The sequence below is a fragment of the Puma concolor genome, chromosome D4 (assembly GCF_028749965.1).
Source record: "Puma concolor isolate L17-30 chromosome D4, mPumCon1.1.hap2, whole genome shotgun sequence".
Lineage (NCBI taxonomy): Eukaryota > Metazoa > Chordata > Mammalia > Carnivora > Felidae > Puma > Puma concolor.
In genome coordinates this window covers 71,554,043-71,580,256 of record NC_141679.1, presented here as the reverse complement: position 1 = coordinate 71,580,256, position 26,214 = coordinate 71,554,043, and the positions used below count along the sequence as shown (strand labels likewise).

At 47.5% G+C, this 26,214-nt stretch overlaps 1 protein-coding gene and 1 long non-coding RNA gene across 3 annotated transcripts in view; one reads left to right on the top strand and one right to left on the bottom strand.

Annotated features, from left to right (window-relative positions):
- Nucleotides 1–23,206, bottom strand: part of LOC147574989 (uncharacterized) — a 70,497-nt gene extending 47,291 nt beyond the window's left edge. The window contains exons 1-3 of one of the 2 annotated variants that reach the window (XR_015242946.1): nucleotides 22,427–23,206; nucleotides 14,815–14,882; nucleotides 5,008–5,437 (exon numbers count right to left, since the gene is read on the bottom strand). This is a non-coding gene — a long non-coding RNA (uncharacterized LOC147574989). Of the gene's footprint in view, nucleotides 1–5,007; nucleotides 5,438–14,814; nucleotides 14,883–15,605; nucleotides 16,588–22,426 lie in introns of those variants that run through there. The other variant, XR_015242947.1, reaches the window with a different exon arrangement.
- On the top strand, nucleotides 9,223–14,188 carry CD4H9orf152 (chromosome D4 C9orf152 homolog). Its single transcript, XM_025914805.2, has 2 exons — nucleotides 9,223–10,141; nucleotides 12,365–14,188. Exons 1-2 carry the CDS (start codon nucleotides 9,949–9,951, stop codon nucleotides 12,889–12,891), a joined length of 720 nt encoding a protein of 239 aa, XP_025770590.2. The 5' UTR covers nucleotides 9,223–9,948; the 3' UTR covers nucleotides 12,892–14,188.
- Nucleotides 23,207–26,214: the final 3,008 nt, after the last annotated feature.

Genomic DNA, 26,214 nt, shown 5'->3' with positions numbered 1-26,214 from the left:
ATAAGTCAAGATCATAATAGAAATAATAACAGGAGAAAAACAATTAAAAGGGAAAAATAGAAAATTTTCAAAAAAGCTTGCTATAATTTTTTAAAAGTAGCAGCAATAAAAATTAACTGACTTTATTGAGCATAACTCATGTAAAATTCAGAAATAAGGCACTATGTTATTTATTAATGAGTATTCAATTACTCACGAAAATTAATAAGAAAAATTTCTGCTCAAATCCACATCTTGAACTTCACGTCTGATTTAATCCTTGAAACTTCATATTATTTGGTAAATGATTCTTTAGCTACTAATTAAAACACTGGGATGGAAAAGAGAATTCTTCATGTCAAATGCCTAATTTAGAAGCAACAAAGTGTAACTCTGGGTTGTATCTTGTAAGTTAAAATTATACCCACAAAACCAGCAAATTGATAAAAAAGGACAACTTCTGGAGTGTTACCCTGTTGGATAATGGTACTGGAAAGTGACTCGAACCCTTTTCGTAGCTTGAGATTATTTCTAGCAAAACTAAATGTGCCTCAAATTAATGGTGATGATTTCCACTGGATAAACATGGTAGAAAACATAGTATTTCGTTTAACAACAAGTCTTTCAAACACAGTGATTTAAGCATGTCTTTTTATTCTGCTGTTTCAACATCTGGGACCTTACTGACCTTAATGGGACTGCCTGGCCCCGGGCTAACCAATTCCTAGCTCCAGTAAAGGACTGCCTGTGAATGTGACTTTCATATGCAAACCAACCAATCTAGATCCTGTATACCTCACTGCCTCTCTATCAGGCTCTGGCACTCAGAGCCACAATCCACCTGTTCTCATCACCCCAGAGCCAAAAACAAAACAAAACAAAAAATCATGTTAAAAATCCATAGTGTGTCCATCAATAAACGAATGGATAAAGAGGTGGCGCGCACACACACACACACACACACACACACACACACACACTGGAAGTATCATTCAGCCATAAAAAAAAGAATGAAATCTTGCCATTGCAACAACATGGATGGAGCTACAGAGTATAATGCTAAGCGAAATAAATCAGAGAAAGACAAATACCACATGTAGAATTTAAGAAACAAAACAAATGAGCAAAGGCAAGAGCGAGACACAGAAACCAAGAAACACACTCTTAACTATAGAGAGCAAACTTATGGTTAGCAGAGGTGAGGTGGGTGGGGGATGGGAGAAATAGGCGATGGGGATTAAGAAGGCCACTTATGGGGCCCCTGGGTGGCTCAGTCGGTTGAGCATCCGACTTCAGCTCAGGTCACGATCTCGCGGTCCGTGAGTTCGAGCCCTGCATCGGGCTCTGGGCTGATGGCTCAGAGCCTGGAGCCTGCTTCCGATTCTGTGTCTCCCTCTCTCTGCCCCTCCCCCATTCATGCTCTGTCTCTCTCTGTCTCAAAAATAAAATAAAAAAAAGTTAAAAAAAAAAAAGAAGGCCACTTATCATGATGGGCACTGGGTTATACATGGAATTATTGGATCACTATATTGTATATCTAAAGCTAATATAACACTATGTTAACCGCACTGGAATTAAAATTTTTAAAAATTTAAAAAATCCACAGTATGAATTCCCACCATGTGTCACAAGAATGGAAGACTAAGGTTTGCCTCTGATTTCTCCAGCTGTCTTCCACTAGAACAGCATTTTGCTGCTCCTGGCTGAAAACCGAACAGACGTGTATTTCTAAAAGTTGGAATGAGGGGCCCTCACTACCCAGGTGAGCTGAGCCCAGAGCTCAGATTCTGAAAATCCAAGCCCAAGGCCTGCCATCACTAGGTCGTGATGCCAGGTACTAGGCTGCTAGGGACAGTTCCTGTGCCCCTGGGGTCTCTGCAAGTGTTTGAACCAGCCAACTCTAAGCCTGTTTACCCTGCTCCCCCCCCCCCCCCCCCCCCCGTTCCTTCCTATGGAAACCACAATTAGGCACCTGCCCACCTTTTCCCCTCATTCTTTCCGCCTCCTGCCTGACCCTGGTGCTTCCCCACATGGCCCCTGCAGGGAACGGTAGGCCGGCTCCTCCTGAGAACCTTGAGTAACAATTATCTTTCCAATGGCAGACATCTCCTGATCTGTTGGCCTCATCATATCTCAATAATAAAACCTACATTAAAAAAATTTTTTTAATCGCTATTTTTGAGAGAGAGAGAGAGACAGACCACGAGCAAGGGAGGGGCAGAGAGAAAGGGAGACACAGAACGTGAAGCAGGCTCCAGGCTCTGAGCTGTCAGCACAGGGCCTGACACGGGGCTCGAACTCGTGAACTGCGAGATCATGACCCGAGCCCAAGCTGGAGGCTTAACCGACTGAGCCACCCAGATGCCCCTTAAACCTACATTTTTTTTTTAATTTTTTTTTTCAACGTTTATTTATTTTTGGGACAGAGAGAGACAGAGCATGAACGGGGGAGGGGCAGAGAGAGAGGGAGACACAGAATCGGAAACAGGCTCCAGGCTCTGAGCCATCAGCCCAGAGCCTGACGCGGGGCTCGAACTCACGGACCGCGAGATCGTGACCTGGCTGAAGTCGGAGGCTCAACTGACTGCGCCACCCAGGCGCCCCTAAAACCTACATTTTAAAACACAGAAAGAAGTTGTAGAAACTGGCTTTCACATTCCCAGTTCAAGGAAAAGTATGTTACTACTTCCATTCCGTGGCTTACAACTAACGTCGGGGATTATCTTTGGCCAACGTTGGTATTTACGACTGTAAACTAGATTCTCCACGAAAGCGGTATGAAATGTCTCTTGCGCATGAAAAGAAGCATACACACAACTGCCAGAAGTGGGGGCCGGGGGAGGGGAGGTGTGAACAATTGATGACAATGAACAGACAAGCCAATGCTGACATAGAGTGCTGGCTCAAACTCCATTTAAGAAACAGCACATCGGCATTATGCCAAGCATTTTGTGTCCTGTTGGGGCAATCTTTGCTTAGCTGACTACAGAAAACCATGGGCAGTATCTACAGAAAACGGTGGAATTTAGTATAAATGATTTTGAAAAACAATGAGGGATGATTATTCGTTCTCCAGGAAGAAAAATTTTAGATAGAATTTGTAGATAGAAGAAATGATCATAATATGTTCGAAGAAGAAATTTATATTCAGTTCAATTTGATTATGGCAGGGACAGCTGTCAACTACCACAAGAAACCAAGAAAGTTGATGTGAATATTTCATTCATTTTATATCTATTATAAAAAGCACAGCTAGTGACTTCAGTGATGTCAAGTGTGAGTATCTATATGCTTCTTGGCCTTGTTTGAAGTAGCTGTCTTTTGACTACTTCTGTATTGGCGTCTTTTTCATAGTAGCTTGTTGTTCTTTATATATTCTAGATACGAGTCTATTGACTGGTATTTCTATATCCACTCTGTGTCCTGTATTAAAATTTTTTTAATGTTTATTTATTTATGAGAGAGAGAGAGCACAAGCAGGGGAGGGGCAAGAGAGGGAGACACAGAATCCGAAGCAGGCTCCAGGCTCCAGAGCTATTAGCACAGAGCCTGACGTGGGGCTCGAACCCACGGACTGTGAGATCATGACCTGAGCCCAAGTCGGACGCCTAACTGACTGAGCCACCCAAGCACCCCCGTGTCCTTCATTTTTACTCTTAATAATATCTTCAGTAAGAAACAAGAATTTCCTCATTTTAATGCAGTCCATTTTATCAACAATATGCCCCATTATTAGTGGTTTTTCTGTCTTGTAATCGTTGCCTTCCCCAAGTAAATAAAACTTACTCTACTATTTCTTCTAGAAGACCTACTGCCTTTTTAAATGTGGACCTACAATTCAGTTAGAATTGTGTCTGATGCTTTGTGCATGATGTGAGGCAGAGGCCGAGATCAATCTTTTCCCACAGGGACATCCATCCGCCTGGACACTGTTTGTCGAGCACCATTTACTGCCTTCCCCACCGCTCTGCAAGGCCACCTTTGTCACAAACATATCAAGCTGTTTGGTTTCAAGGGGTTTTTCTGCTTTCAATAGGTTTATGTGTGGCTTGAAATTTCTTTAATTTAGATTCACTCTCTACTTGGGTCCCTAAGTGAATTCAACTTGGGGGGCATGTAATTCTTGTCAATAAGCAATCTGAGAGCGTCTTCAGATGGTATATGCTTTGCCTTCAAGCAAAGCACAAGTTGCAGTTTCTGGATGGACCAAAATCTTTCTCCATCTCTGACTCTGTGCCTCTTTGCATCTGCAGACTGCAGGCATGGAGAAGTCAGGACTTTCAAATGCTTGGTTATCTGTCCTCCATGTTCACAAATTGCCTAGAGGCCCACGTTGTTTACATTTGCAATCATCTTTTCATTGCTGCTTTCATTTTCGTTTGACTATCCAAGGAATGTCCACTCTCCCAGGAGGACTGGGCTAAATTTGGGGGCACAGAAGCTAGGGACTAATAAAAGGCTTATTCTTTAGTGATTCACTATTGAGGAAGTGGGGAGGCACCCAGGCCTGCCTCCACCCAGAACTCCTGAGGAGAAAGAACTGAGCAGCCCAGGATGCATGGAAAGAGAACTTCCGGCAAATGTTTAACCTGACTCCGGGTCTCGAAAACTCCTGTGCTCTGGGGCTTAGCGCATCTCCAAATATACCCAAACACAAAAATAGCCCATTAAAAATAAATATCAGAAATAAATCAAATAAAATGAAATACATAAGGGGCGCCTGGGTGGCGCAGTCGGTTAAGCGTCCGACTTCAGCCAGGTCACGATCTCACGGTCCGTGGGTTCGAGCCCCGCGTCGGACTCTGGGCTGATGGCTCAGAGCCTGGAGCCTGTTTCCGATTCTGTCTCCCTCTCTCTCTGCCCCTCCCCTGTTCATGCTCTGTCTCTCTCTGTCCCAAAAATAAATAAACGTTGAAAAAAAAAATTAAAAAAAAAAAGAAAAAAAAAAGAAATACATAAAACATCACAAAAAGTCAAATGAAATGTCGAAACGGATAGTGAGGTTAGGCCAAATTGAGCAACACTCACCTGACCAGTTCACGTGATTTCTATTAAGCCCAGGTGTCATCAGTAAAACCTGCTGGGATCCGAAAGTCATTGTCCAAAAGCCATAGACGTAGTTGAAATCTTTGGTAAAAACAGAAGCAGAGAACCGTAGGACTTTCGGTGAATTTCCTTGGTGTTTGGTGCGCACATCTAGATCTGTGCATAAATTCACATGCTATAGAGGGACCTGCAGTGTAGTCTGCGAACAGCAGAGCAGAGGCGTGGAACTCGGACAACACAGTCTAAACAGAGGCTCATAGCGTGGGTAACAGGACAGGGCAACATTTATATCCGGATAGTTGTGGGTAAGTCCAGACAGAAAGTCTATGAAATTAGAATCTCTATTCTTCCCCGAATCTTTCTTAACAGGTCCAGACTTGATAGGTAGCAGTGCAGAGGGTCCAGGCCATACCTGTGTTGAGATCAGGCAGAGAACTCAGAGCAGGGAAGTTCCACGTCCCCCGCCCCCTGTGCCCATATAAATGCTTCTCTGCAAACAGACCTGCCAGGCGTGTGAACAGAAAAAAGTTTCTCCAAAGCTAGGTAGCTTGATAAGTAACTATTTATGTGTTATTTATTTGATAAGTAACTATTTTTATTTGGTTTTATAGCAGGCAAGTGTCTTGCACGGCCTAATACCTTGCAACCAGCAAGAGCTCATTAAATAGTAGCTGAATTAAATAGTAGCTCATTAAATAGTAGCTGAAACACCAAACCCCCCTCGACCTTGCCCAGTTGTTTTGTGACTATGACTCAAAGTCCCCACTAGAGGGCAGGAAGCTTCAAGGTAAGATGATGGATTTTTTTTTTTTTACAGGTCAATACATTATAATTATTGGAACAGTACATAATCATAAGTAACATATATTACAGCCAGAAACGCTACCAAATGCTATATATGCATCATTTCATTTAAATTATGTATTGTATTTTCACCTAGTGCTTATCAGAACTTGTAATTATACAATTCTTACCCAGAACTGGACTGGAAGTTCCATGAGGATCATGTCTGTTTAATTTACTTTTTGATATGGCTTCGTGAGTCTGGAACACTGTAGTAACTGAATAAGTACTGTTGAATGAATAAACATTGAATGAATTGAATCATGATTTCATAACTAAATGGTGGCTTTCTTTTTTTTTTTTTTTAATTTTTTAAATGTTTCTATTTATTTTTGAGACAGAGAGAGACAGACCATGAGCAGGGGAGGGGCAGAGAGAGAGGGAGACACAGAATCCGAAGCAGGCTCCAGGCTCTGAGCTATTAGCACAGAGCCTGACGCGGGGCTCAAACCCACGGACTGTGAGATCATGACCTGAACCGGGGTCGGACGCCTAATGGACTGAGCCACCCAGGTGCCCCGAGGCTGTTATTCTTATAGTTACATTGTGCTTTGTCATTAGTAAAATTGCTTTTAAATGTCATAATATCTCTTTTTAGGTATTTAAAATGAATTATTAAGTAGTCACCCCATAGTGGTCCTTCAATAGCTTTTATATACTTTATTTGGGGGCAGGGGGGCGGGAAACATTCTTTAATAGAGAGTGATAGGCATTGTCAAAACTAAAATCAGTAAGCTCCTTCAGAAGAACTTGTAATATTAACTTATTATTTTGATTAAAGGTACTGTAATTATCTGGACCAACTTGTGAATTTGCCTTCAACAAACTCTTACAGTGCTGACCTCATGCCAGGCACTGTTCTAAAGACTTTATATCCAGGGGCGCCTGAGTGGCCTAGTCAGTTAAGCGTCCCACGTCAGCTCAGGTCATGCTCTCTCGGTTCATGAGTTCCAGGCCTGCATCGGGCTCTGTGCTGACAGCTCAGAGCCTGGAGCCTGCTTCGGATTCTGTGTCTCCCTCTCGCTCTCTGCCCCTCCCCCACTCACACTCTGTCTCTCTCTCTCTGTCTCTCTCTCAAAAATAAATAAACATTAAAAAAAATTTAAGACTATATCCTTACAAAGATGCTATTATTAGCCCCATTTTACAGATGGGTAAACTGTAACTATTATTAGCCCATTTTACAGATGGAGAAACCAAGGCATGGGGGGATTAAGAAACAGGATTTGACAACTAGTAAGTGGCACGGCCAGGATGAAAACCCAGGTATTCTGGCAGTAGAAGCCAGGTATGTCGTCACCACGCTGCCTCTACAATTCACTCACTGATATTGTATATTATTGTTCCATAGAGTTTCAATTGCAATTGCACAGGTAAGGATTCTGATATGGGCCACAGCAAATCAAATCTGGGAAAACTTTTGCACATTTGCATACTGAACTTTTAACATATATTTTTTAATGTTTATTTAGTTTTGAGAGAAAGAGTGAGTGCAAGCGGGAGAAGGGCAGAGAAAGAGGGAGACCAAGGACCCGAAGTGGCCTCCGTGCCAAGAGCAGGGAGCCCGATGCGGGGCTCAAACCTGCCAAGGGTGAGATCATGACCTGAGCCAGAGTCGGACGCTTAACCGACAGAGCTATCCCGGTGCCCCTGGACTTTTAATTCACTGGACATAATAGTGTTGGGAAAAGAAGGTCAGAAAGTGTCCTTGCCTCTCAAAATCTTGTTTCTAGACAGGGTATTATTTTGTCATTACGTGATGAGAAATTATAAACGGTGATCCCCTTTCCAAAAAACCAAACACGCTAACAAACATGCTAACTTGCAAAGGCCAGCTTGCTCTAGGGCAGAGTTCTTGGCATGGCAACAGAGGAGCCAAGGCATACGATGCAAAAAACTGTTTAATATCATCAAAGTGCAATACACTTCTGGCCAAGGAAGTTTTGCAATAAAAACAACATGCAACAACCATATGAGTCAGCAATTCTGCTCCTACGAAGAGTAACCAAAAGTATTGGAGACGAGTCCTCAAGGAAAAACCGTCCATGAATATTCATAGCAGCACTATTAGGCTTTTCCAATAACCAACTGTATCATTTTCACAAAGGAGGACATTGGCCTCTCTCTACCAAGATGCGGACTCCCTCCTGATGATCCAAAGACCACAGGCACCTCTGTCACAACGTCTAACACAAAACCCTTCTTTCTCCTTTCCCACCTGCCGGTCTGCTCCTCTCCTGTGCCTATCTCTTTCACCTCCCTTATACGGGTTAAATCGTGTCCCTCCAAATTCATAAGTTGAAGTTCTAACCCCAGGACCTAAGAACGTGACTTTATTTGGAAATGGGGTCATTGCAGATATAGCTAGTTGAACGAAGAGGAGGCCATGAGAGGAGCACCTGGGTGACCCAGTCGGTTAAGCGTCCAACTCTCGGTTTCGTCCCAGGTCATGATCTCACGGTTTGTGAGATTGAGCCCAACTCCGTGAGCATAGAGCCTGCTTGGGTTTCTCTCTCGCTCGCTCTCTCTCAAAATAAATAAATAAATATTTTAAAAGATGAGACCATTAGAGTGGACCCTAGTCCAACATGACTGGTGTCCTTATAAAAAGGGGAAATTTGGACACGGAGACATGCACAACGGGAGATCACTATGTGAATATAAAGGCAGAGGTCAAGGGATGCTTTTACGTGCCAAGGAACACCACAGACTGCCAGCAAAGCCACCAAAGCCAGGTGAGAAGTCTAAAACTGATTCCCTCATAGTCCCCAGAAAAAAAATCCAGGCTTGCTGGCACTTCTGGCTTCCAGAATTATAAGACGATACATTTCTGCTGTTTAAGCTCACCAATTTGTGGCACTTTGTCACAGCAGCCCTAGAAAATGAACACCCTGCCCAATGAACACTTGCCCTCCATATCACACCCCCTGGATCCCATCCAGTTCACCTCCAGAATGACTCCTAGAGTTCAGCTGTGACCTTCTTTCTATTGCCTCCCGTAGGTGTGCTGGGAAATTGGGTTCTCCGGAAGCCTCATGTTAGGACCAGATAGAAAGCGACTTACTTGACCAAAGGATGCAAGGACAGACCCCCTGATGTAGGGGCAGAGAGTCTAGGATTCAAAGGGGATATAGAGAGGGTGCGGCTGGCAAGCAGGGGTGAGGGCGTACCTCTCGCTGTGGGTAAGATAAACACCAGCTCACTGCTAGGTTGGAGAATGCTTAGACCAAAGAGGCCGGTGGGAATGTCAGAGAGCTGGGGCTCCCCTGCGCTCTGTCCCCAAGGCGGACTTTGGGGTTGGGCTTTCTTCTGGGATGTGCGCGGTGGGTGAGTGGAGACTTGGGGCTCCCTTCCTACTGGGGTTCCCTAGGGCATGGCTGCAGCATGCACCTCCCCGAGGCACCAGCTTTGTGAGTCCGCAGAAGGCATTCTTTTTTCCAGCTGCAAACCAAACGGACAGGTTTGCCCATGAGCCTCCAGGTTTCAGTCCAAAAGGTGGGAGCTGACGAGGCACCCGGCTTTGCCCTGCAGCAGCTCCAGCCCCGCCAGGAAACCCGAGACTTCGCAGGAACTCCAGGAATTGAACTCTAAACATCGGGATTGAGCAGAGAAGGACCTGGAGTACGAGGCCTCCTTGGGCGCCCAGAAGGCTTCTGAGCAGCTGTGCTTGCCTTGTTCTCTCTCCCTGGCTCCTCCCTCCTCCCCTTAGCCCCCTGTCTTACCACCTTCCTCCTCTGTTCCTTCCTTCCCTCTTGGGGATCCCTTTTGACTTCCTCCCCAATCTTCCTCTCCCCCCTGACTCTTCCTTTTCCTCTTACCTTCCCCTCTCCCGCCTTCCCCTCCCCCACATCCCTCTCACCCCGCTTTTCCCCTTGCCTGAGCTTTACTCCTTCCCCACCTTCCACTTGGCCCTGCCTTCCCCTCCACTGTCCCCCATTTCCCTTACCTTTCCCTCCCTCTCCTCTTCCCCTCCTCCCTTACCTTTCCACCTGCTCTCCTCACTACCCTCCCGCCCTCCGCCTCTCCTTCTCTCCCCTCCCACGCCCCACCCACCACTGTTTGCTTTTCTCCCGGATCTGGATGAAGGGGTTGCCCTGCCCATGCCCTGCCCTGCCCCATTTGTGGTGGCTGGGGTCTTGCTTCATGGCTGAGGGCTCGGGGACTCAGGCCCCGGGGAAAGGGCCCCGGCTCAGCATCCAGCTCCTGAGAGCCCAGTACGAAGGCTTGCGTCGGCAGCAGAGCGCCCAGGCCCACCTGGTGGTGCTCCCGAAAGGTAGGGCTGGGCAGGTGCTGGGGCAAACGTGGAGGGAGTGGGCCTGATGGGTGGCTGGGCTGCAGGCAGGGGAGGCGGGGGCTACGGGAGCCCTCCTGGTGGGGAAGAGCAGGGATGCCAGCAGAGGCAGAGCCAGAGCCGGGAGGCCGGTTCAGGGCGGCTCTGCTTGGCTCAGTTCCCCTGCCAACTGACCCAGCAGCCTCAGCCAGGCATCTGGCCGGCTGCCCGCTGTACCCGGCCTCTGCTCTTATGTTCTCACCTTGTAGGACTGTTCTGCCTGGTGGACGGGTGGGGGGAGGGCAGCGGTTGGTGCCCCTGCTGGGCCAGTGGGGAGACGGTAGCTCTTCCTGGCTGGGTCTCACGTCCTGCAAACCAGAGAAACTGGCTCTGGAGAGAGCAGACGTGGCATTCCCAGGAGGCCGGGCGCGGGCCAGAGGCAGCACAGGGCTTAGGGACTCAGGAGGCACCCTGGCTCATGGAGCTTGCTCATCATAGTCTCAAACAGCAGCCAAGGAAGCAGGAGATACAGAAGCCTCAAGGGGAAAAGTCTCTTCCCTCTGGGAACCCAGATTTTATTCCTGGAGAAAGTTTGCGGCACAAGGCTCAATCCCAGCCCTTCCCTCCCTTAACTCGGTGCCCTTCTCCCCTAGCGTCATGTGATCACTTAGGACCGGGTAGCTTAACCACAGATGGGCTGGCCAGGCACTGCTTTGTCAGGAAAGACTCCTGATTCCCAGGCCAGGTCAGCCACTCTGTGGGATCTGTTTTGGGGTCAGGGTCCAGGTGTACCTCCCACTTTAGTCCTTTTCCTCGGTCTCTGTGGACCACAGGCTGTGATGGACAGCTAAGGAGGCTCCTCTCCGCCACCAAGACCTGCCTGTTCACCTTAACATAGCGGAGAGGACACTAGTTCCTGGCTTCTCCCATCACGTCCCCTCCTCCTCTGTTCTCAAATAGGTACATAACATTTTGACTATTTGTGAAGGTTTTCGTGCTGAGAAAAACCGTGCGGTCCTCAAATGGGAACAGATGTCCAGTCTCACCACTGTTGGCAGAGATGGCCACACCAGTCCTGTGTTCTTAGATTCCCAGAACTGGAGCTCAGGGCTTCCTGCTGCCTTGAGACCTCCGACACCATCTCCCCGCCCCTGCAGAACACGTGCCCGAACACTCACTTTGTCCTGTACGGGGCCTCGTGCTGCGACACATGCCCGAATACTCAAGAGAGCTTCACGGACAATTCAGAGGGAACCCCGGGCTGGTCACAGACCTGCTGTCCTGGGAACGTGCCTTCCAGTCATCCCCACCACCTTCTCTGCCTCCAAGGGTTGACAATAAACTATCACGTGCCACAAGGTGGTAAAAATACATCCCCAAGAAAGAAGAGGGACATCAGTCTGGATCCTCACCCCTGCAGCCAGTTCAGGGAAGCAGTGGGAGCTGCTGATGTGTTCTCAGAACTGTGTCTGTGGGAGGGGAGAAGGGCAAGGGCCAGTCGTCCAAAAGGAGCATCCTCTACCTTGGGTGGGAAACATGCTATTTGAATCCTGGAACAGAAAACCCCGTAAGAGTAACCTTTTCCCCTGGCCGGTGCGTGTGAACCTGTACCTACCACTCTGTCAGCTTGACATGCTAGTTCCCCAGCTCATCACAGTTAAGTCCTGGAGTCTGTAATTAAACTCAGTTCTGCTTGAGATTTTTCTTCATAGCATTGGTTACCACCTGCGATTTTATTATAATATAGTCGCTTGCTAGAATGACTATAGAATATTTTCCGTATAAATTATTAAATTATATAATATGATATCTGTATAGAATATATAACATATTCTACCCCACTAGAACCCATCCATGAAGATGTGGATTTTGTCTCAATGTTTACTGCCGTATTCTCAGAACCTAGGATAAATAGTCCCTGGCATATAACGAGTGCGCGATAAATATTTGTGGAATGAATGGATAATTGTGCCTGAGTGTGTGTTAGAGAGCTTGTGTGGGTGTGAATGTGTGGGCATGGGAGGGAATGCACATGTGTGAACATACGTAAGTGGGGTCATGTGGGACCCACGTATGTGTGTGTCCCATGTATGCAATGTACCGGCCGCCTGGCTTCCTTGACGTTTTGGGATCATATTCCTTCAGCTTGAAAGCTCTGAGACCCCTCAAAGGAGAGCTGCCCATGTACATTCTGGTGGTGACCCTGCTTGTGCCTTGCTTTGTCAGGAGGGTACGTGTCTGCTCCTGCAGAGTCCATGGTCAGTGCTGTTTGGATTAACAAGGAGAGAAGGTGTTCCCTGTCCCTGGAAGAGGCAGATCCTGAAGCAGAGGTGATGCTGGAGGAGGCTGACAGAGGCTGTCTTCAGGTCCCCGAATCTCCATGGCACAAGCACCTAGAGATGCACCGCTGGGTCCAGACCTTCCATCAGGAAACCGGTCTTCAAGTGAAACACAAGGGCAAGCTCGTGGGGTCCGAGCAAAGGCTCCCTCAGGAAGGAGACCCGGGCTCGTTTGAAAACAATCAGATGACTCAGCAAGGGACCAGCATTCTAGAAACAGCCCAGCATGAATGTCAGGAGGACAATGTCCAAACAAAGGCAGTGGGATCTGGCTTAAATATCAGCATTCAGTGCCCTCCTTCCATAAAGAACCCACACAGGTCTGAAAAACCAGCTCACTATCCATTTCCCCAGAGGAAAACTCCCAGGATCTCTCAAGCTGCCAGGAACCTCGGCTTATATGGCCCAGCCTGAGGCTTTCTACTCAGCCAAATGTCTCAACTTTGAAACTATCCATGACCTCATCAAAGAACACGGGAGGCAGAGCCACAGCTAGGGCCTCTAGCTATGCACAAGAGCTAGACTAACTCAGTTGCAAGGATTCTGAACTTCATGGTGGACACACAGTCTTGCCCTTCAAAAAAGAAGAGATTGCCTAGACCAGACTGCACACAGTCCAGGATGAAAGAGGGTTGTCTAATCGATGCGATGTGGCCTTATTCTGCTTATATACAAAGACCTTGCTATGGAGCCCTAGATGCCCATTCTTTGGGGAGGCCCAGTAAGACTCCTCCTCCTCTGTCCCTAGAAAAGGGAATTTGCAAACATAACACAGGCGCCCTAGCCAATGGAATGCCTTAGCAGTGCCCTGGAGTCAACGGGCGTGGGCAGTCTTGTTTTCAGTATCTTCTGATGATTTCTCACATGATCTGGAGAAGATGAGCACTGAGAATTGCCTTTTTCTGGTTACTGTGCCTGGAGGACAGCTCACTTAGAAGTCACTACGTTCATTGGGAGTGACCACACTATTTCAGCTAAGACTCCCAAAGTATGGTCACTGTGGGTTAAACAAACAAACAAACAAACAAACCTACTGTTTTGTGTGTTAAGGGTGTTTAGGCCATCTCTCACCTCTCACTGAGACTGCACATTCCAGACCAACCATTGGTTTATTTCCTTGCCTCTCCCCCTCTATTCTTCCCTCCCTCCCTCCCTTTCCTTACCTTTCTTTTCCTCTCTTCCTTCCTTCTATCCTTCCTCCCTTCCTTCCTTTCTTCCCATTTGTCTGTCTTCTCATCCTCCCTCCTCCCCCCCCCACTCTCTGTCTCCTAATTAAGTTCTTATTAAACACTGCCAGTGATTGAAGATATATAGTAGTTGGAGCCTGAGCAGGAGACAAAGAAATGCTCCTACTTGGAAAATATGTATTCCCCACAAACTCCTTCCTCTTCAGCCGAATTTGAAGAACTCAGATCCTTCCTGGGGTATTTTAAACTCAAGAAAAAGTGAACCAGGTGTTACTTGAGTGATGAGAAGAAAGTCAGTCTTTCTTGGTTAATGTTTAACTTTAGGAATGATATTTAAACACACCGAAGGTGCCTTTCCCTCATATCAGATAATCGCTCTGTAAAGTTTCATTTGTATTTTCCTCTTTTTCCCCAATGGCAATCCTGTCTTGTCCATCTTCATCCAGAGTTGTTAACTAGCTGTGTCATTATCTGTCAAAGATACATATGTGCCTGCTCATTGGATCACCCAGAAATTCACTGCAGTTTGGGAGTTTGTTGCATTTTTTTTGTGAATAATTCTTAAGAGCCACAGTTAAATTTTTTTTAGTCTAATGAAAAATAAGGGCATTTTCTGAAAAAACTTTGTCCTTCACTTTTATTGTAAAGAGGATTCCCAGGGGCTCCTGGGTGGCTCATTCAATTAAGCGTCCAATTCTTGATTTGGGCTCAGGTCATGATCTCACTGCTTATGAGATTGAGCCCTGTGTGGGGCTCCATGCTGGGAGTGGAACTTGCTTAAGCGTCTCTCTCTCCCCCCTCCCCTTTCCCTCTGCCTCTCCCCTGCTTGTGGCTTTCTATAAATGAATGAATGAATGAGGATTCCCATAAGTAACCCCTCTTTCTACAATGTATCAGTCAGACAGGCTATGTTTTGCTGCGGAAACAAACCTTCAAATCTTACAACAGAATTTTTTTTTTCACTCATGAAAAGTCCATGTGGATTTGGGCAAACTTACCAGGGCAGCTCTCGTGCATATATGGCCGAGAGTTCAGGCTGCTTCAGCATCATGGCACCTACAATATCAATACTGGGTTCCCTCATCACTGTAGCAGGAGAAGAAAGCCAGGTACACAGTCATGTACTGGCTTTCAAGTCACTTTTGCTTACGTTTCATTGTCCAAAGCAAGTGTCATAGTCCTATCTTCACTTCAAGGGTATGCAGTCATCCCAGGTGCCTGGAAGGAGAGAAGAAATGGAAAGCATGGATGAACAGCACTAATGGCTAACACAGGTAGATAGGGGCCAATTATAGCACATTATTAGATTTCATTCTGCATACAATAAGTAGTCATTAAGAGATGTACGTATGAGACTAAAATGATTTAATCTGCAGTTTAACCAGATTACTTGGGTTGTTCTACGGAGAATGAGTTGAGGGTCACATTAAAAGGCAATGGCCGGAAACGGCCAGGACAAGTTCGGTGGGAGAGATGCTATCAGCTCAAGCAAGAGTGGGAGCTGAAGAGATGGGGACGAAGTAGATACATCTGACGTATATTTTGGAGATAAAGTCATTAGGATTTACTGAAGGAAGATTACAACAAGGGGTCCTGAGTTGGGGATGTTCGTGAGGCACACAAATGAAGATATCAAATAGGCCGGTGGATAATTGAGACCAAAGTTCTGGACTGGACATGAATTTAAGGGGCATTAGTATGTGGAGGCACTGAAAAAATGAGCAAAGGTGAGCTCACCTATGCAGAGTGTCGAGAGAAGACAGGGTCCAGAATTAAGTCCTGAAAATGCACAGTTTACTTGGTTGAAAAATCTCTAAGGATTTTTCCAATCCTTCCTTAGAAGAGGTGGGGCAGAGGGAGGAGGGGGCAGTTGAAGGACACCGCAGAGCAGGATCCTGACTGGGGACAGAAGGAGAGCCAGGGTGGTGGGGAGTCACAGACCTTCAGAGGCTGGACGTGGCACAGGTCACCCTCCTGACTGCAAACCTTCCACAAATCCCCATTTTCTAGATCCACATTCCTCAGTCTGGAGTTGCTTTTCCTTGAGCATGGGTTCGGAAGGCCAGAGTCCAAGAGGCGATGCCTGAGTGGGAAACCTTTTCAGCCAAGAACAGGCCAGGTCAGTGTCCACAAGTTCAGGTCTGAGCCGACTGCCCACCGCCAAGGCTAATCGGACAGAGCACCCTTGTCCCCGAGGCCTGGCCTTCCCTGGGCCCGAGTTGTTCTCGTGCTGGGGGTGCGGCTGAGGATCTAGTGTTCCCCTGGAAGAGCTTGAAGGAAGAGAGGGAAAGGGCAGGGCTGGTTTGGGATCCTTCCTCTTCCCACAAGGCCGCTTCTGCCAAGGAGCATTAGACCAGAACCATCCCTCTGTTGCTCGGTCACACTCACACTTCCACCAGCCCATGGGCTGGCACACCTGCTCGGCTAGTCTGGGCCATCATACCAGCCACAACCGATTTTCTCTCTCCCGTGCTGGGCAGGACTGGAGCTAACCTCTTCCCCCACTCTCCGCAGTGCTAGCAGAGGAAGGCTCTCATGAACTAGGGACCACCCAGCTCACAACAGACGGCCCTGCATCAGGCCTCCCAGCCTTCCCAGCACAGTGAGGACCCCTCCCCTCCCCAGCCCAGCCCAGCCTGCCACCACGTGGCTGCTGGTGATGGCCTTCAGTCCTCGGGCTCCAGTCTCAGCACTGCCATTAGGAGATATGACCTTGGCTGAGTTCCCGAACTCTCTGAGCCACACGAGTCCCAGTTACAACATGAGGCCACAATAGCGCCTGTGGGCAAGAGCAGGGAAAGGAAGAGGCCTTGGCATTAGCTGGCAATTCTGCCATCCCCACTAGGGGCACATCCCCACATCCCCGCTAGGGGCAGCCTCCCTGCATGCCACCTCAGCCAGGATTCCCTAACTTTCCATCCCAGTTCTTGCCTCTGGCTCAAGTCAGATCCCACAGACCTCCCTCCCCACCCCAGCACAGCCTGGAAGCAAATACCTTTAAGGCCAGCGGATCAGGGTGGGGGGTGGGGGAGGAGGAGCATGGTCCCCTTGTCACACAGCCCTCCCCCATTCCGAGGGTACAGTCTTTTGGCACCAGGGTGGAAGGCAGAGAGAGAGAGCACAGATGGCTCTTTATGTGATAGGTTGTGGTGTCTTTTGAGTCTCTCTTCCCTTGGTTGTCTACACTGACCTAGCTCATGGTCTGTGGGCTTCGTGTGGACAGGTGGTGGCCCCCACAGGCTCGTGCAGACAAGGAGCTCCATCCCCTAGCTCCAGCCCTCCCACCCGCTATGCATCAGAGGTCTACCTCTCTTGACTGGGCGCCTGGGTCTCATCTACTCTCTGCTGGCCCAGCTGGGGCCTGTGCACACGGACAGGAGCCATTTCTGCACCTACTTGTTGCCATCACCTCTGCTAGAGAAGGTGGTCTAACTTAAGCAAACCAACTCCAAGCCTGTAACGCCTCTAGGTTACAAAATTGAAACCTAAGGACAACCAGTCGCAAACAGCCAACTAGGCGTTGGGCTATAGCCAATCAATCATTCCTTACTCTGCTTCCCTGGCTGCTGTATCCAAATCTCTCCCTGAGCTTCTGCTGGTGGAGCACCCCTCACCACTTTCAATTGGGGGCTGCCTGAGCAGAGTAGATTTTTGCTCAAATAAACTCTTTGAGTGTTTACCATGCCTCAGTTTATCTTTTAACACTATGTGAAACTGCTCCTGTCTGATCCCTTCCCTTCGTTTATTTCTACATCATCATAGCTAGGAAATCCTCTTGAAACATTTTTGTCTTGAAACTACTGGTGGTGAGATTGGTGCTCCTGTCTGGAGGCCAGAGAGAACCCTATGACTTTCTAAATCCTGCTTCTTAAAAGCTAACCCTTCCCCAGCCGCTGATGCACTGGGTATCCCTACTTTGCACTAATATTCCTTTAGGTCACTTCCTTGCTGTTTAGAAAGACCCACCTGACCCACCGTCAACATCTTCTGTCTGCACATAAATTCCTGAAGTTTTTTTTTTTTTTTTTAAATTCCTGCTGCAATTATGTTTCGTCCACAGCTAATGAACGATTCGCTTCCTGGAAACAGTATTCAAGTGACTAAACTTTTCATTTTCATTTTATTTCTTGGCTCTGGGCTTGCGGCAGTTCCATGAAGTTTTCCCCCTTCACTGCCACCCAGAAAGACAATACAACCACAATTACGAACCCTTTTATCTCCCTTCCTGTTGTCTGTTCATTGATGAATCTACCACCTGGCTGAGGTTTTTGTTGTTGTTGTTTTCTTTTTGGTTTATTTTGTTTTGCTTTGCTTTGTTTTTATCTTTCCAGCTACTTTAATTATAAAAGTCTTTTATGTTCTCCAAAAAGAAAAAGAAAAAAAAACCCAGAAGGCAGCAGTCTAGTACAAAAATATACAATTGGAAGACATTACCACCAACTAGATCTGACAATAACTCATACTGAAGACGCTGAAAATAAAAGCAAATTAAAACAAAGCACTAAGCCAGGGGTCTTATTTAATCAGGGATGTTCACCACCTAGAACTCTTCCAAATAATACAGTGCTTGGTTACTCTAAAAAACAGAACCAATGAGCCTGGAATCAGGCTGTGCATATTTTGAAAAACTTCTATGATCAACACCATTCCTGATAAAGAAGCACTGTATTAATATGAACCATATTAGCTCTAAACCAGGACTTCTCATCCAGATATACCTAACCCTTCCCCAGCCTGGCTGTTCTTATCCACCCCCGAATTCCCCAAGTTCAGGATCACAACCAAGGCTTGGCAGCATGCCAGCCTCTCAGCCTTGGCCAAGAAATGGAAGAAGGAGGGGAACGGTGGTGGTAAACACCTCGTCCTCTGCCAACCCACACTCCCCACGTGTTATTAAGGAAAGCCTGATCTGGCCCTCAGGATCAGTAGGAGATCTAGGTCAGCGAATACCGTCCCGATGCAGGAGCAGCTCTGCTCACAAGAAACGCAGAGCTCTCCTGGTGGGAGGGACTGGAGACAGCTTGTCCAGACTCCTGCCCCAGCCATGGGTCTCCACCCCCTGCCAGTCTCAGATTCCACTTGCCAGATTCTCCCCCAACACCAGACACTCGCTTTCCTTTTAAGGTTCTGCCCACGGCACATGTGGCTACATTCACAACCTGAGGACTAGGGGCGATCGTCTCCCAAAACCCAAGCTCCTCTCTGCTGAGCTCTACCACGTGCTGACAAAATCAATGGGAAGACCCCTGACCAGCCACGGACCACCTCCAGTCTCCAAAGGGTGTGTGTGTGTGTGTGTGTGTGTGTGTGCAAAGGAGACTCAGAACAAGCGCTCACTGTGGCCAGACCCTGGTGATGTGGCCCAAACATGAGCTGTGGTTCCCCCGTTGCCCCTCGAGCCTTAGGCATGCAGCTGGGTCGGCCCTGTCCATAGGCATTGGCCTAAGACAGTGCTTCCCAACCCTGACTGCACAAGAGAATCATCATGGAACTTGGACAATATCTAACTAAATTACAATCTCTGGACTAGAGCCAGAGCACTGATATTCTATATTTTTCTTTTTGATCAAGGCATAAAACAGGTCAGGTGTGGCAACTGTGTGTGTGTGTGTGTGTGTGTGTGTGTGTGTGTGTGTGTGTATTTTTTTAAGTAGGCTTCATGTGCAGTACGGAACCCAGCGCGGGGCCTGAACTCATGACCCTGAGATCAAGACCTGAGCTGAGATTAAAAGTTGGATGCTTAACCAACTGAGCCACTCAGGCACCCCTCTTCGTGTATATCTTAAAGACTTATTTATGTGTGTGTGTGTATATATATATATATATATATATATATACTTATTTTCATAGATACACCCACACACACACAGCATAGATCAAGATAAAAATTGCCAACATTCTAGAGAGTTCCCTTCAGCCTCTTCCCAGTAACCGGCCACAGTTTCCCAATGTCCTATTTTCATTTTTTGCCATCATGAATAAAGCTAGTATCGCTCTTTGGACGTGTCCTTTGGTGGCATTTGCTTTCATTTCTCTTTATTAAATTCTTACCACCCTCTTTTTTTTTTTTTTTTTGTTTACAGATGACTGTCTAGGCCACCTGGGTTTGAGCAGGGGCAATTTTTGGTAGCTCCCCTCAGATATTCTAACGTTTTCAGCATCCAGACCCATTACCTTAGGACCACGTGGATTGCAAGCTGGAGGCTCAAACAAAATTACTCAAGGGACAGAGGCTTCCCTCTCTTCTTCATGTCCCTTCTCCTTTGGGTCCTATGCTTCTTCTGCTTGACTTTCTAAAGAGGGGGAGCAGGGATCGGGACCCACCCTGCGGGGGAGACAGCCCATGCACATTGTATCACACCAGCTTTGGGGATGGGAAAATCCCACCCCCAGGTCTGGGGCTCTCTAAAAAAGAGAGTCAACCAGAAGGGTCATTGATCCTCCTGCCAACATGCAGGCCAACTGTATTCCTTCTGGGGTAGATTTAGGTGGAGACAAAGCCTTGGACTTCCTCTAGGGCCCACCTGTGTGCCCTTCATCCCCCGTGGAAGCCCAGGCACATGGGTCACTTCTTGCTGGAGGGTTCTGTAATTTCAGGATTCTTGTTGAGATGAACTGGAAGCCATACACAGATGACGGTGAACTCAATGATTTCAGTGAGCAACACTTCAGGGCAAGGGCCCAGAGTAGTCTGGGTAAGAAGCTCCCAAACACAGTCTCTGTGATATTTATCCAGCGGACGAGGAGGGTGGGCAAAGAGTTATTTTCAGAGGGTTATAGAGACACTTTAGAAATATCAGAGTGATTGACTTTGTAGCGATTGGGGTCACCAGTGGTACCCCAGCCGATCACCTAGCTCCGTGGTTCTGCAGACCAGCAGCAATTGCTTCGCTGGGCACAGGTCAGAAATGAGAATTATCTGCTCCGTCCAGACCTGCTGACTCAGAAACTCTGGGGGCGAGGCCCAGGAGGGTGGTTTAGAACGTCCTTCCGGTGACTCTGAGGCAGGCTCACGTGTCACGATATAGGCTGTTCCCCGCCTTCGCGTGTGATCGGCACGCACGGGTCACATTTGGTGGATTTCCTCTTATAGATTTCTTTAAGCAAAAAAAGATCCCTTTAGTGTTCCGAGCACTTGCACAGAAACGAGGAGCATTGCTTCCTGGCTTTGGAGAGACCACTGTGACAAGTTCGCTTACTGACTTTCGGCCCCGGTTTCCTATTCTGGTCTAAAGAAGGGCAGTCCTGGTAGCCTCTGCTGGAGAGAGAAAGGAGGTGACAGGGAAGAAAAGTCACCCCTGCAAGCCCTGTAGGAAGGGCACAGAGCCCCCGGCCCTTTGTTCCAATAAGCCCCTTGCTCGCCCGTGGCGTGGAGAGAAGAAGCCCAGTGTGCTTGCTTGCTGAGCTCAGGCTCCCGGGTTGTGACTGGCAAGTGAACTGTCTAGTTGTAGAGAGAGAACAAATCTCTTCCGGGTACTGAGCTGTTCCCGCGTACCAGACTCTGGGCTGCGACAAGAGAGGTGGATGCCCAGGAATGTCACATGCTCTGTTCTTCAGGACGTAAGCAAAGCTTCTGCACATAGAACAGGCATAACACATATGGCAGATAATCCTAAACCCAAATCATAAACCACAAGTGGTAATACACTAAGAAGTCGAGTCGGAGGAAGGGGAAGGCTAAGTAAGAAATTCACTTAAAAGATTTTTTTTTTCTTTAGGTTTATTTATTTTTGAGAGAGAGAGAGAGAAACAGAGCATGAGCAGGGGAGGGGAAGAGAGAGAGGGAGACACAGAATCTGAAGCAGGCTCCAGGCTCTGAGCCGTCAGCACAGAGCCCGACGCGGGGCTCGAACTCACAGACCATGAGATCGTGACCTGAGCTGAAGTCGGACGCTTAACTGACTGAGCCACCCAGGCGCTCCAGAAATTCACTTTTTAAGCAACATTCTATTCAGTGAATCTCAAGAACTATGGCCATCCCAATTTTTTTTTTAATGTTTATTTTTGAGAGTGAGAGCGAGAGAGTGAGGGACCATGAGCAGGGGAAGGGCAGAGAGCCAGGGGGACAGAGGATCTGAAGCAGGCTCTGCCGATAGCACAGAGTCCGACACGGGGCTCGAACTCACGGACTGCGAGATCAGACCTGAGCCGAAGTCAGATGCTTAACTGACTGAGCCACCCAGGCGCCCCCATCCCAATTCTACCCCAGCGAAGTTATATTATGGTTAGCAATGACCAGAAGCCCAAAGAATTAAAATGCCAACAGTAAATCTTCCCTAACAGCTCTGGTCTATACTGCATTTTATTATGTTATTTTGTTTTATTAAAAACAAAATCCATGGTCATGGATGGAATTCATAGCTGGGCCAGTCACTTTTCTGACCACTCACAGAATTGGGAAGTGCTCTGGCCACAAAGTCGCAAAACACAGTTTCAGTACAGAACTTAATGCATCCTATCAGTGTCATTTTTAACAAGTAAAAGATCTCTGATTTCATTGAAAGGTAAAACTTCTTCCGCACAGCTCGGGGTTAGAGGTCTGCAGTGGAAGGGTGGGAAGCCTGGTTAGTGCTCACCTACCCAGACCTTCTAGTTCTCATCCTAAACAACGTAGAGAGGTTCCTGTCCTCTCCAGGGCTGGGAGTCGGTAGTGGCTGGGAGGGAGGGAGGTGAGGTAAGACCTTACTTGATTAATACCACCATGAAAGGGCAGGGAAAGAATTAAAGCCAACACTTTCTCTGTCCTGGTTTTTGAGACCCACCGTCTCATCCCTGGGATCTTCCTTTGACTCGAGAGGATGTACCCCTGCTCCAGCTGGCTGCCCGTAACTCATCTGCAGCTCTTTTGTGTGCAGGAGTGAAGCCCAGCTTCCTTCTGCTGTTGTTCCTGCCCTTCTCTGGGCAGCCTGGTGTGCAGGACCTAAGGACACCTCACTCCTCTTGAACGAGAGGCCCATCTCTGCTCCGGTGGACACCCACACCATGCTTTGTGCCCGCAAATTCTAGAGAGGAGGCCTAATGTGCACAGCCAGCTCTCTTGGCTATGTTGTTACGAAGCCGGCAGCTACCTCCTTCCCAATCCCCAGAGAGCATATAACAAGCTTCTTGATGGCTCCTTAATACCTTCTCTCTCGGCTAGAGGCCAGGCAGCCACCCCAGCCCCCTCTGTGTGGATGGGACTCTGAGCTCACTGAACTTTCTCTCCAGCAACCCTCTGCTAATCCCCAACTCCTGACAGGTGCAACGGAAAGTTATGTGTGGAGTTAAACAGCATTACCAAATGATTCCACAATCCCACTCGTAGGTATGTGCCCCCAAAGAACTGAAAGTGTATGTGCGTGTTCACGGCAGTGTTACTCACACTAGCCAAAAGGTGGAAACAGCTCAAGTGGTTATCAATGTGTGGATGGATAGATAGATGTAGTCTATCCAGGGCACCTGGGTGGCTCAGTCGGTTGAGGCACCAACTCTTGATTTCAGCTCAGGTCATGATCCCAGGGCTGTGGGATCGAACCCCGTGTTGGGCTTCACGCTGAGTGTGGAATCTAAGATTCTCTCTCTCTCTCTCTCTCAAAAAAAAAAAAAAAAAAGAAAGGAAAAAAAGAATGTAGTGTATCCACACAATGGAAATACTACTTAACCTTAAAAAGGAAAGATCTGACACATGCTGTAAATTGGATGAGCCTTGAAACCATTATGCGAAGTGAAAGAAGCCAGATGCGAAAGATCATTTATTGTGTGATTCCATCTATATGAAGTTTCCGGAACAGGCAAATCCATAGAGACAAAAGGCAATTTGTGGGTGCCAAGGGTGGGGGAGGGGTAACGAGGAACAGCTGCTTGATTGTGGGGTGTCTGTTGGGGATGACGAACGTGGTTTGGAACTAGACAGTTCACAACATTGTGAATGTACCAATGTACTGACTTGTTCACTTTAAACATGATTAAGTTATGTGAATTTCACCTCAATACATTAGGATTTTTTAAAAGTTATGTATGCTTACCCAGCAAACCCTGTGGCTCCCTCTTCACATCTCTGAGTACATCCCTCTGTCTTGTCCACAGGGCTCCGTCCTGTTGCTCGTCTCTGTTCCCAGCTGCCTTCCTCCTGAGAAAGCTCCTCTGTGGTGCTCCCGCTGCCCTCCCTGCAGGTGACAGACTCCCTGTGGGAGAGGCTCTGTGCCCCTCCTCCACCTTACATGCTGTTCGAGCAAATCACCTGAGTTCTCTTTGGTCGTGTTTATGGAGGCCAGAGAGTTACAGCCTAGAGCCCTCATTATTCCCCTTGTAATGAGGCTTTCTTTACCTTTCCGGGTCACCAGACTGATTGCCAAGGACCAAGTGCACTTAGCAAGCGGATGGTTTAGGTGACATTAAGAACAGACTATGAAGGTGCATCGAAAAGATAATGTGTGTTAATTGCACATTAATTACCTTAAATGCTCTGCTGCTGACAGGGCTCACGGGATTCAAACGTGCTACGCTCAGCCTTGTAACAGGCAATGGGTGTAATTCAGGAGAGAGACATATCAGAAGGGGTCTGGCACTCTCGGGAACAGTCTTCTTTGTCCTCCCATTGCTGAGTCACACAGGTCCCATATCCTCAGTGGTGTACATGCAAAGACCCTGAGCAGTAGGAACCCAAAGTCTCCCTGTGGTGGGAGTCTCTTGTAGGGAGCTGGTCCTCCAGGCATATTGAAGCTACACGGCCAGCCTTCAATGGTCAAAACCCCACAGGCTCCACCAAAACCAGATGCATATCATTATCACCACTAAGCTTTGCTGGCAGATTGATACAACCCTCCCCCAAACAACTCATGAACCCGTGGTTATAGAACATCATTTATCTTTCGTTAATACATTCTATAGCGTTAGCAAAGTGTCACTGCCATGCTCCAGCAGCTCTGGAGGCAAGCGGGAGGTTGTTTCTGACCAGCTGACGTTAACTTGGACCGAAAAATACGGCAAACGTATTCAGCAGCCACCAGCATCCTCTCAGGGTCAATCTGCATGGCTTGCAACACAGAGAAGGTAGCTCAAGTGCAAGCAGCTGCATGACCCAGACACGTTTCATAAAGTCCTGCTCCACCGCACTGGGTGAGACACAGGTGGCATGACTGAGGGGCAGCCGAGCACAGTCAGCTTATTTTTATCAGTGATTGTCCCTGAGGCTCCCCAGCCCAGGCGAAACTTTCGCACGAGTCCCCATTAAGCATGCCAACACTGCTTCCGGGATACATGGGATTTGTGGGACGTGGGTGTTTGAGTGGTATCTGTGATGCACAAGGAGGCATGCAGTATCCCTTGTGTTAAAAGGCATGGGATATCCTGATGAGTGCAGGGGACTTTCTAGCTCTGTGTTCCTCTCACCTGTCCTTGTAACTATTTCTCTTCCCATAGGTTGTGCCATTATAACCCCGGGAAAGGATAAACTTGATGGGGACTATGTACCAAGAGAGGATGTGAGACTTAGATCACGTTTTTAACAGCTTATTCCCTCAGGCTTCCTTTGGATTGTTCCCTTGCCAGCTTCTGTGGTAGCAATAGAAATTCTAGAAATAGTTTCCTAATCTCTAAAAGCCAGTCTAGCTCTGGAAAACAGTGGGGAGTTTCCTCAAAAAATTAAAAATAGTATCTACCCTATGACCCAGCAATAGCACTGCTAGGAATTTACCCAAGGGATACAGGAGTGCTGATGCATAGGGACACTTGTACCCCAATGTTTACAGCAGCACTTTCAACAATAGCCAAATTATGGAAAGAGCCTAAATGTCCATCAACTGATGAATGGATAAAGAAATTGTGCTTTATATACACAATGGAATATTACTTGGCAATGAGAAAGAATGAAATATGACCTTTTGTAGCAACGTGGATGGAACTGGAGAGTGTTATGCTAAGTGAAAGAAGTCATACAGAGAAAGACGGATACCATATGTTTCCACTAAACTTAACAGAAGACCATGGGGGGAGGGGGGGGAAAGTTGGAGGGAGGTAAACCATAAGAGACTCTTAACAGAATAAACCAAGAGCTGATGGGGGGAGGGGGAGGGGGAAAGTGGGTGATGGGCACTAAAGAGGGCACCTGTTGGGATGAGCACTGGGTGTTGTATGGAAACCAATTTGACAATAAATTTCATATTTAAAAAAATAAGTAAATAAAATAAAAGCCAGTCTACTGTCTTAATGCAGGGAAGCCACGGCCACTGAGGGTCCAGGGAATGGGCACACCCATGTTTTCGGTAAATGGTTTCACTGCATCTTACCATTTCCTAAAGCCGAACCATGCCCTTGACAACAGGTCCTGGAGGGGATGGAGGACAAAGACGCTAACTTAAATCTGCCCTCAGAGCTTGAATGCTCCCCTTGGACTGTAATGTGAGACAGAAATAAAATGTCTTCCTTCAGACACTGAATTAATTATTGGGTCTCTTTGTTGGCAGTCTAGCTTTACCCTACTCCGTACAGAAGTGGACATCTAGAGCTGGAGTGATTCTGTAAAATGTGTGTGTGTGTGTGTGTGTGTGTGTACATGGGAACAGTAGGAGCC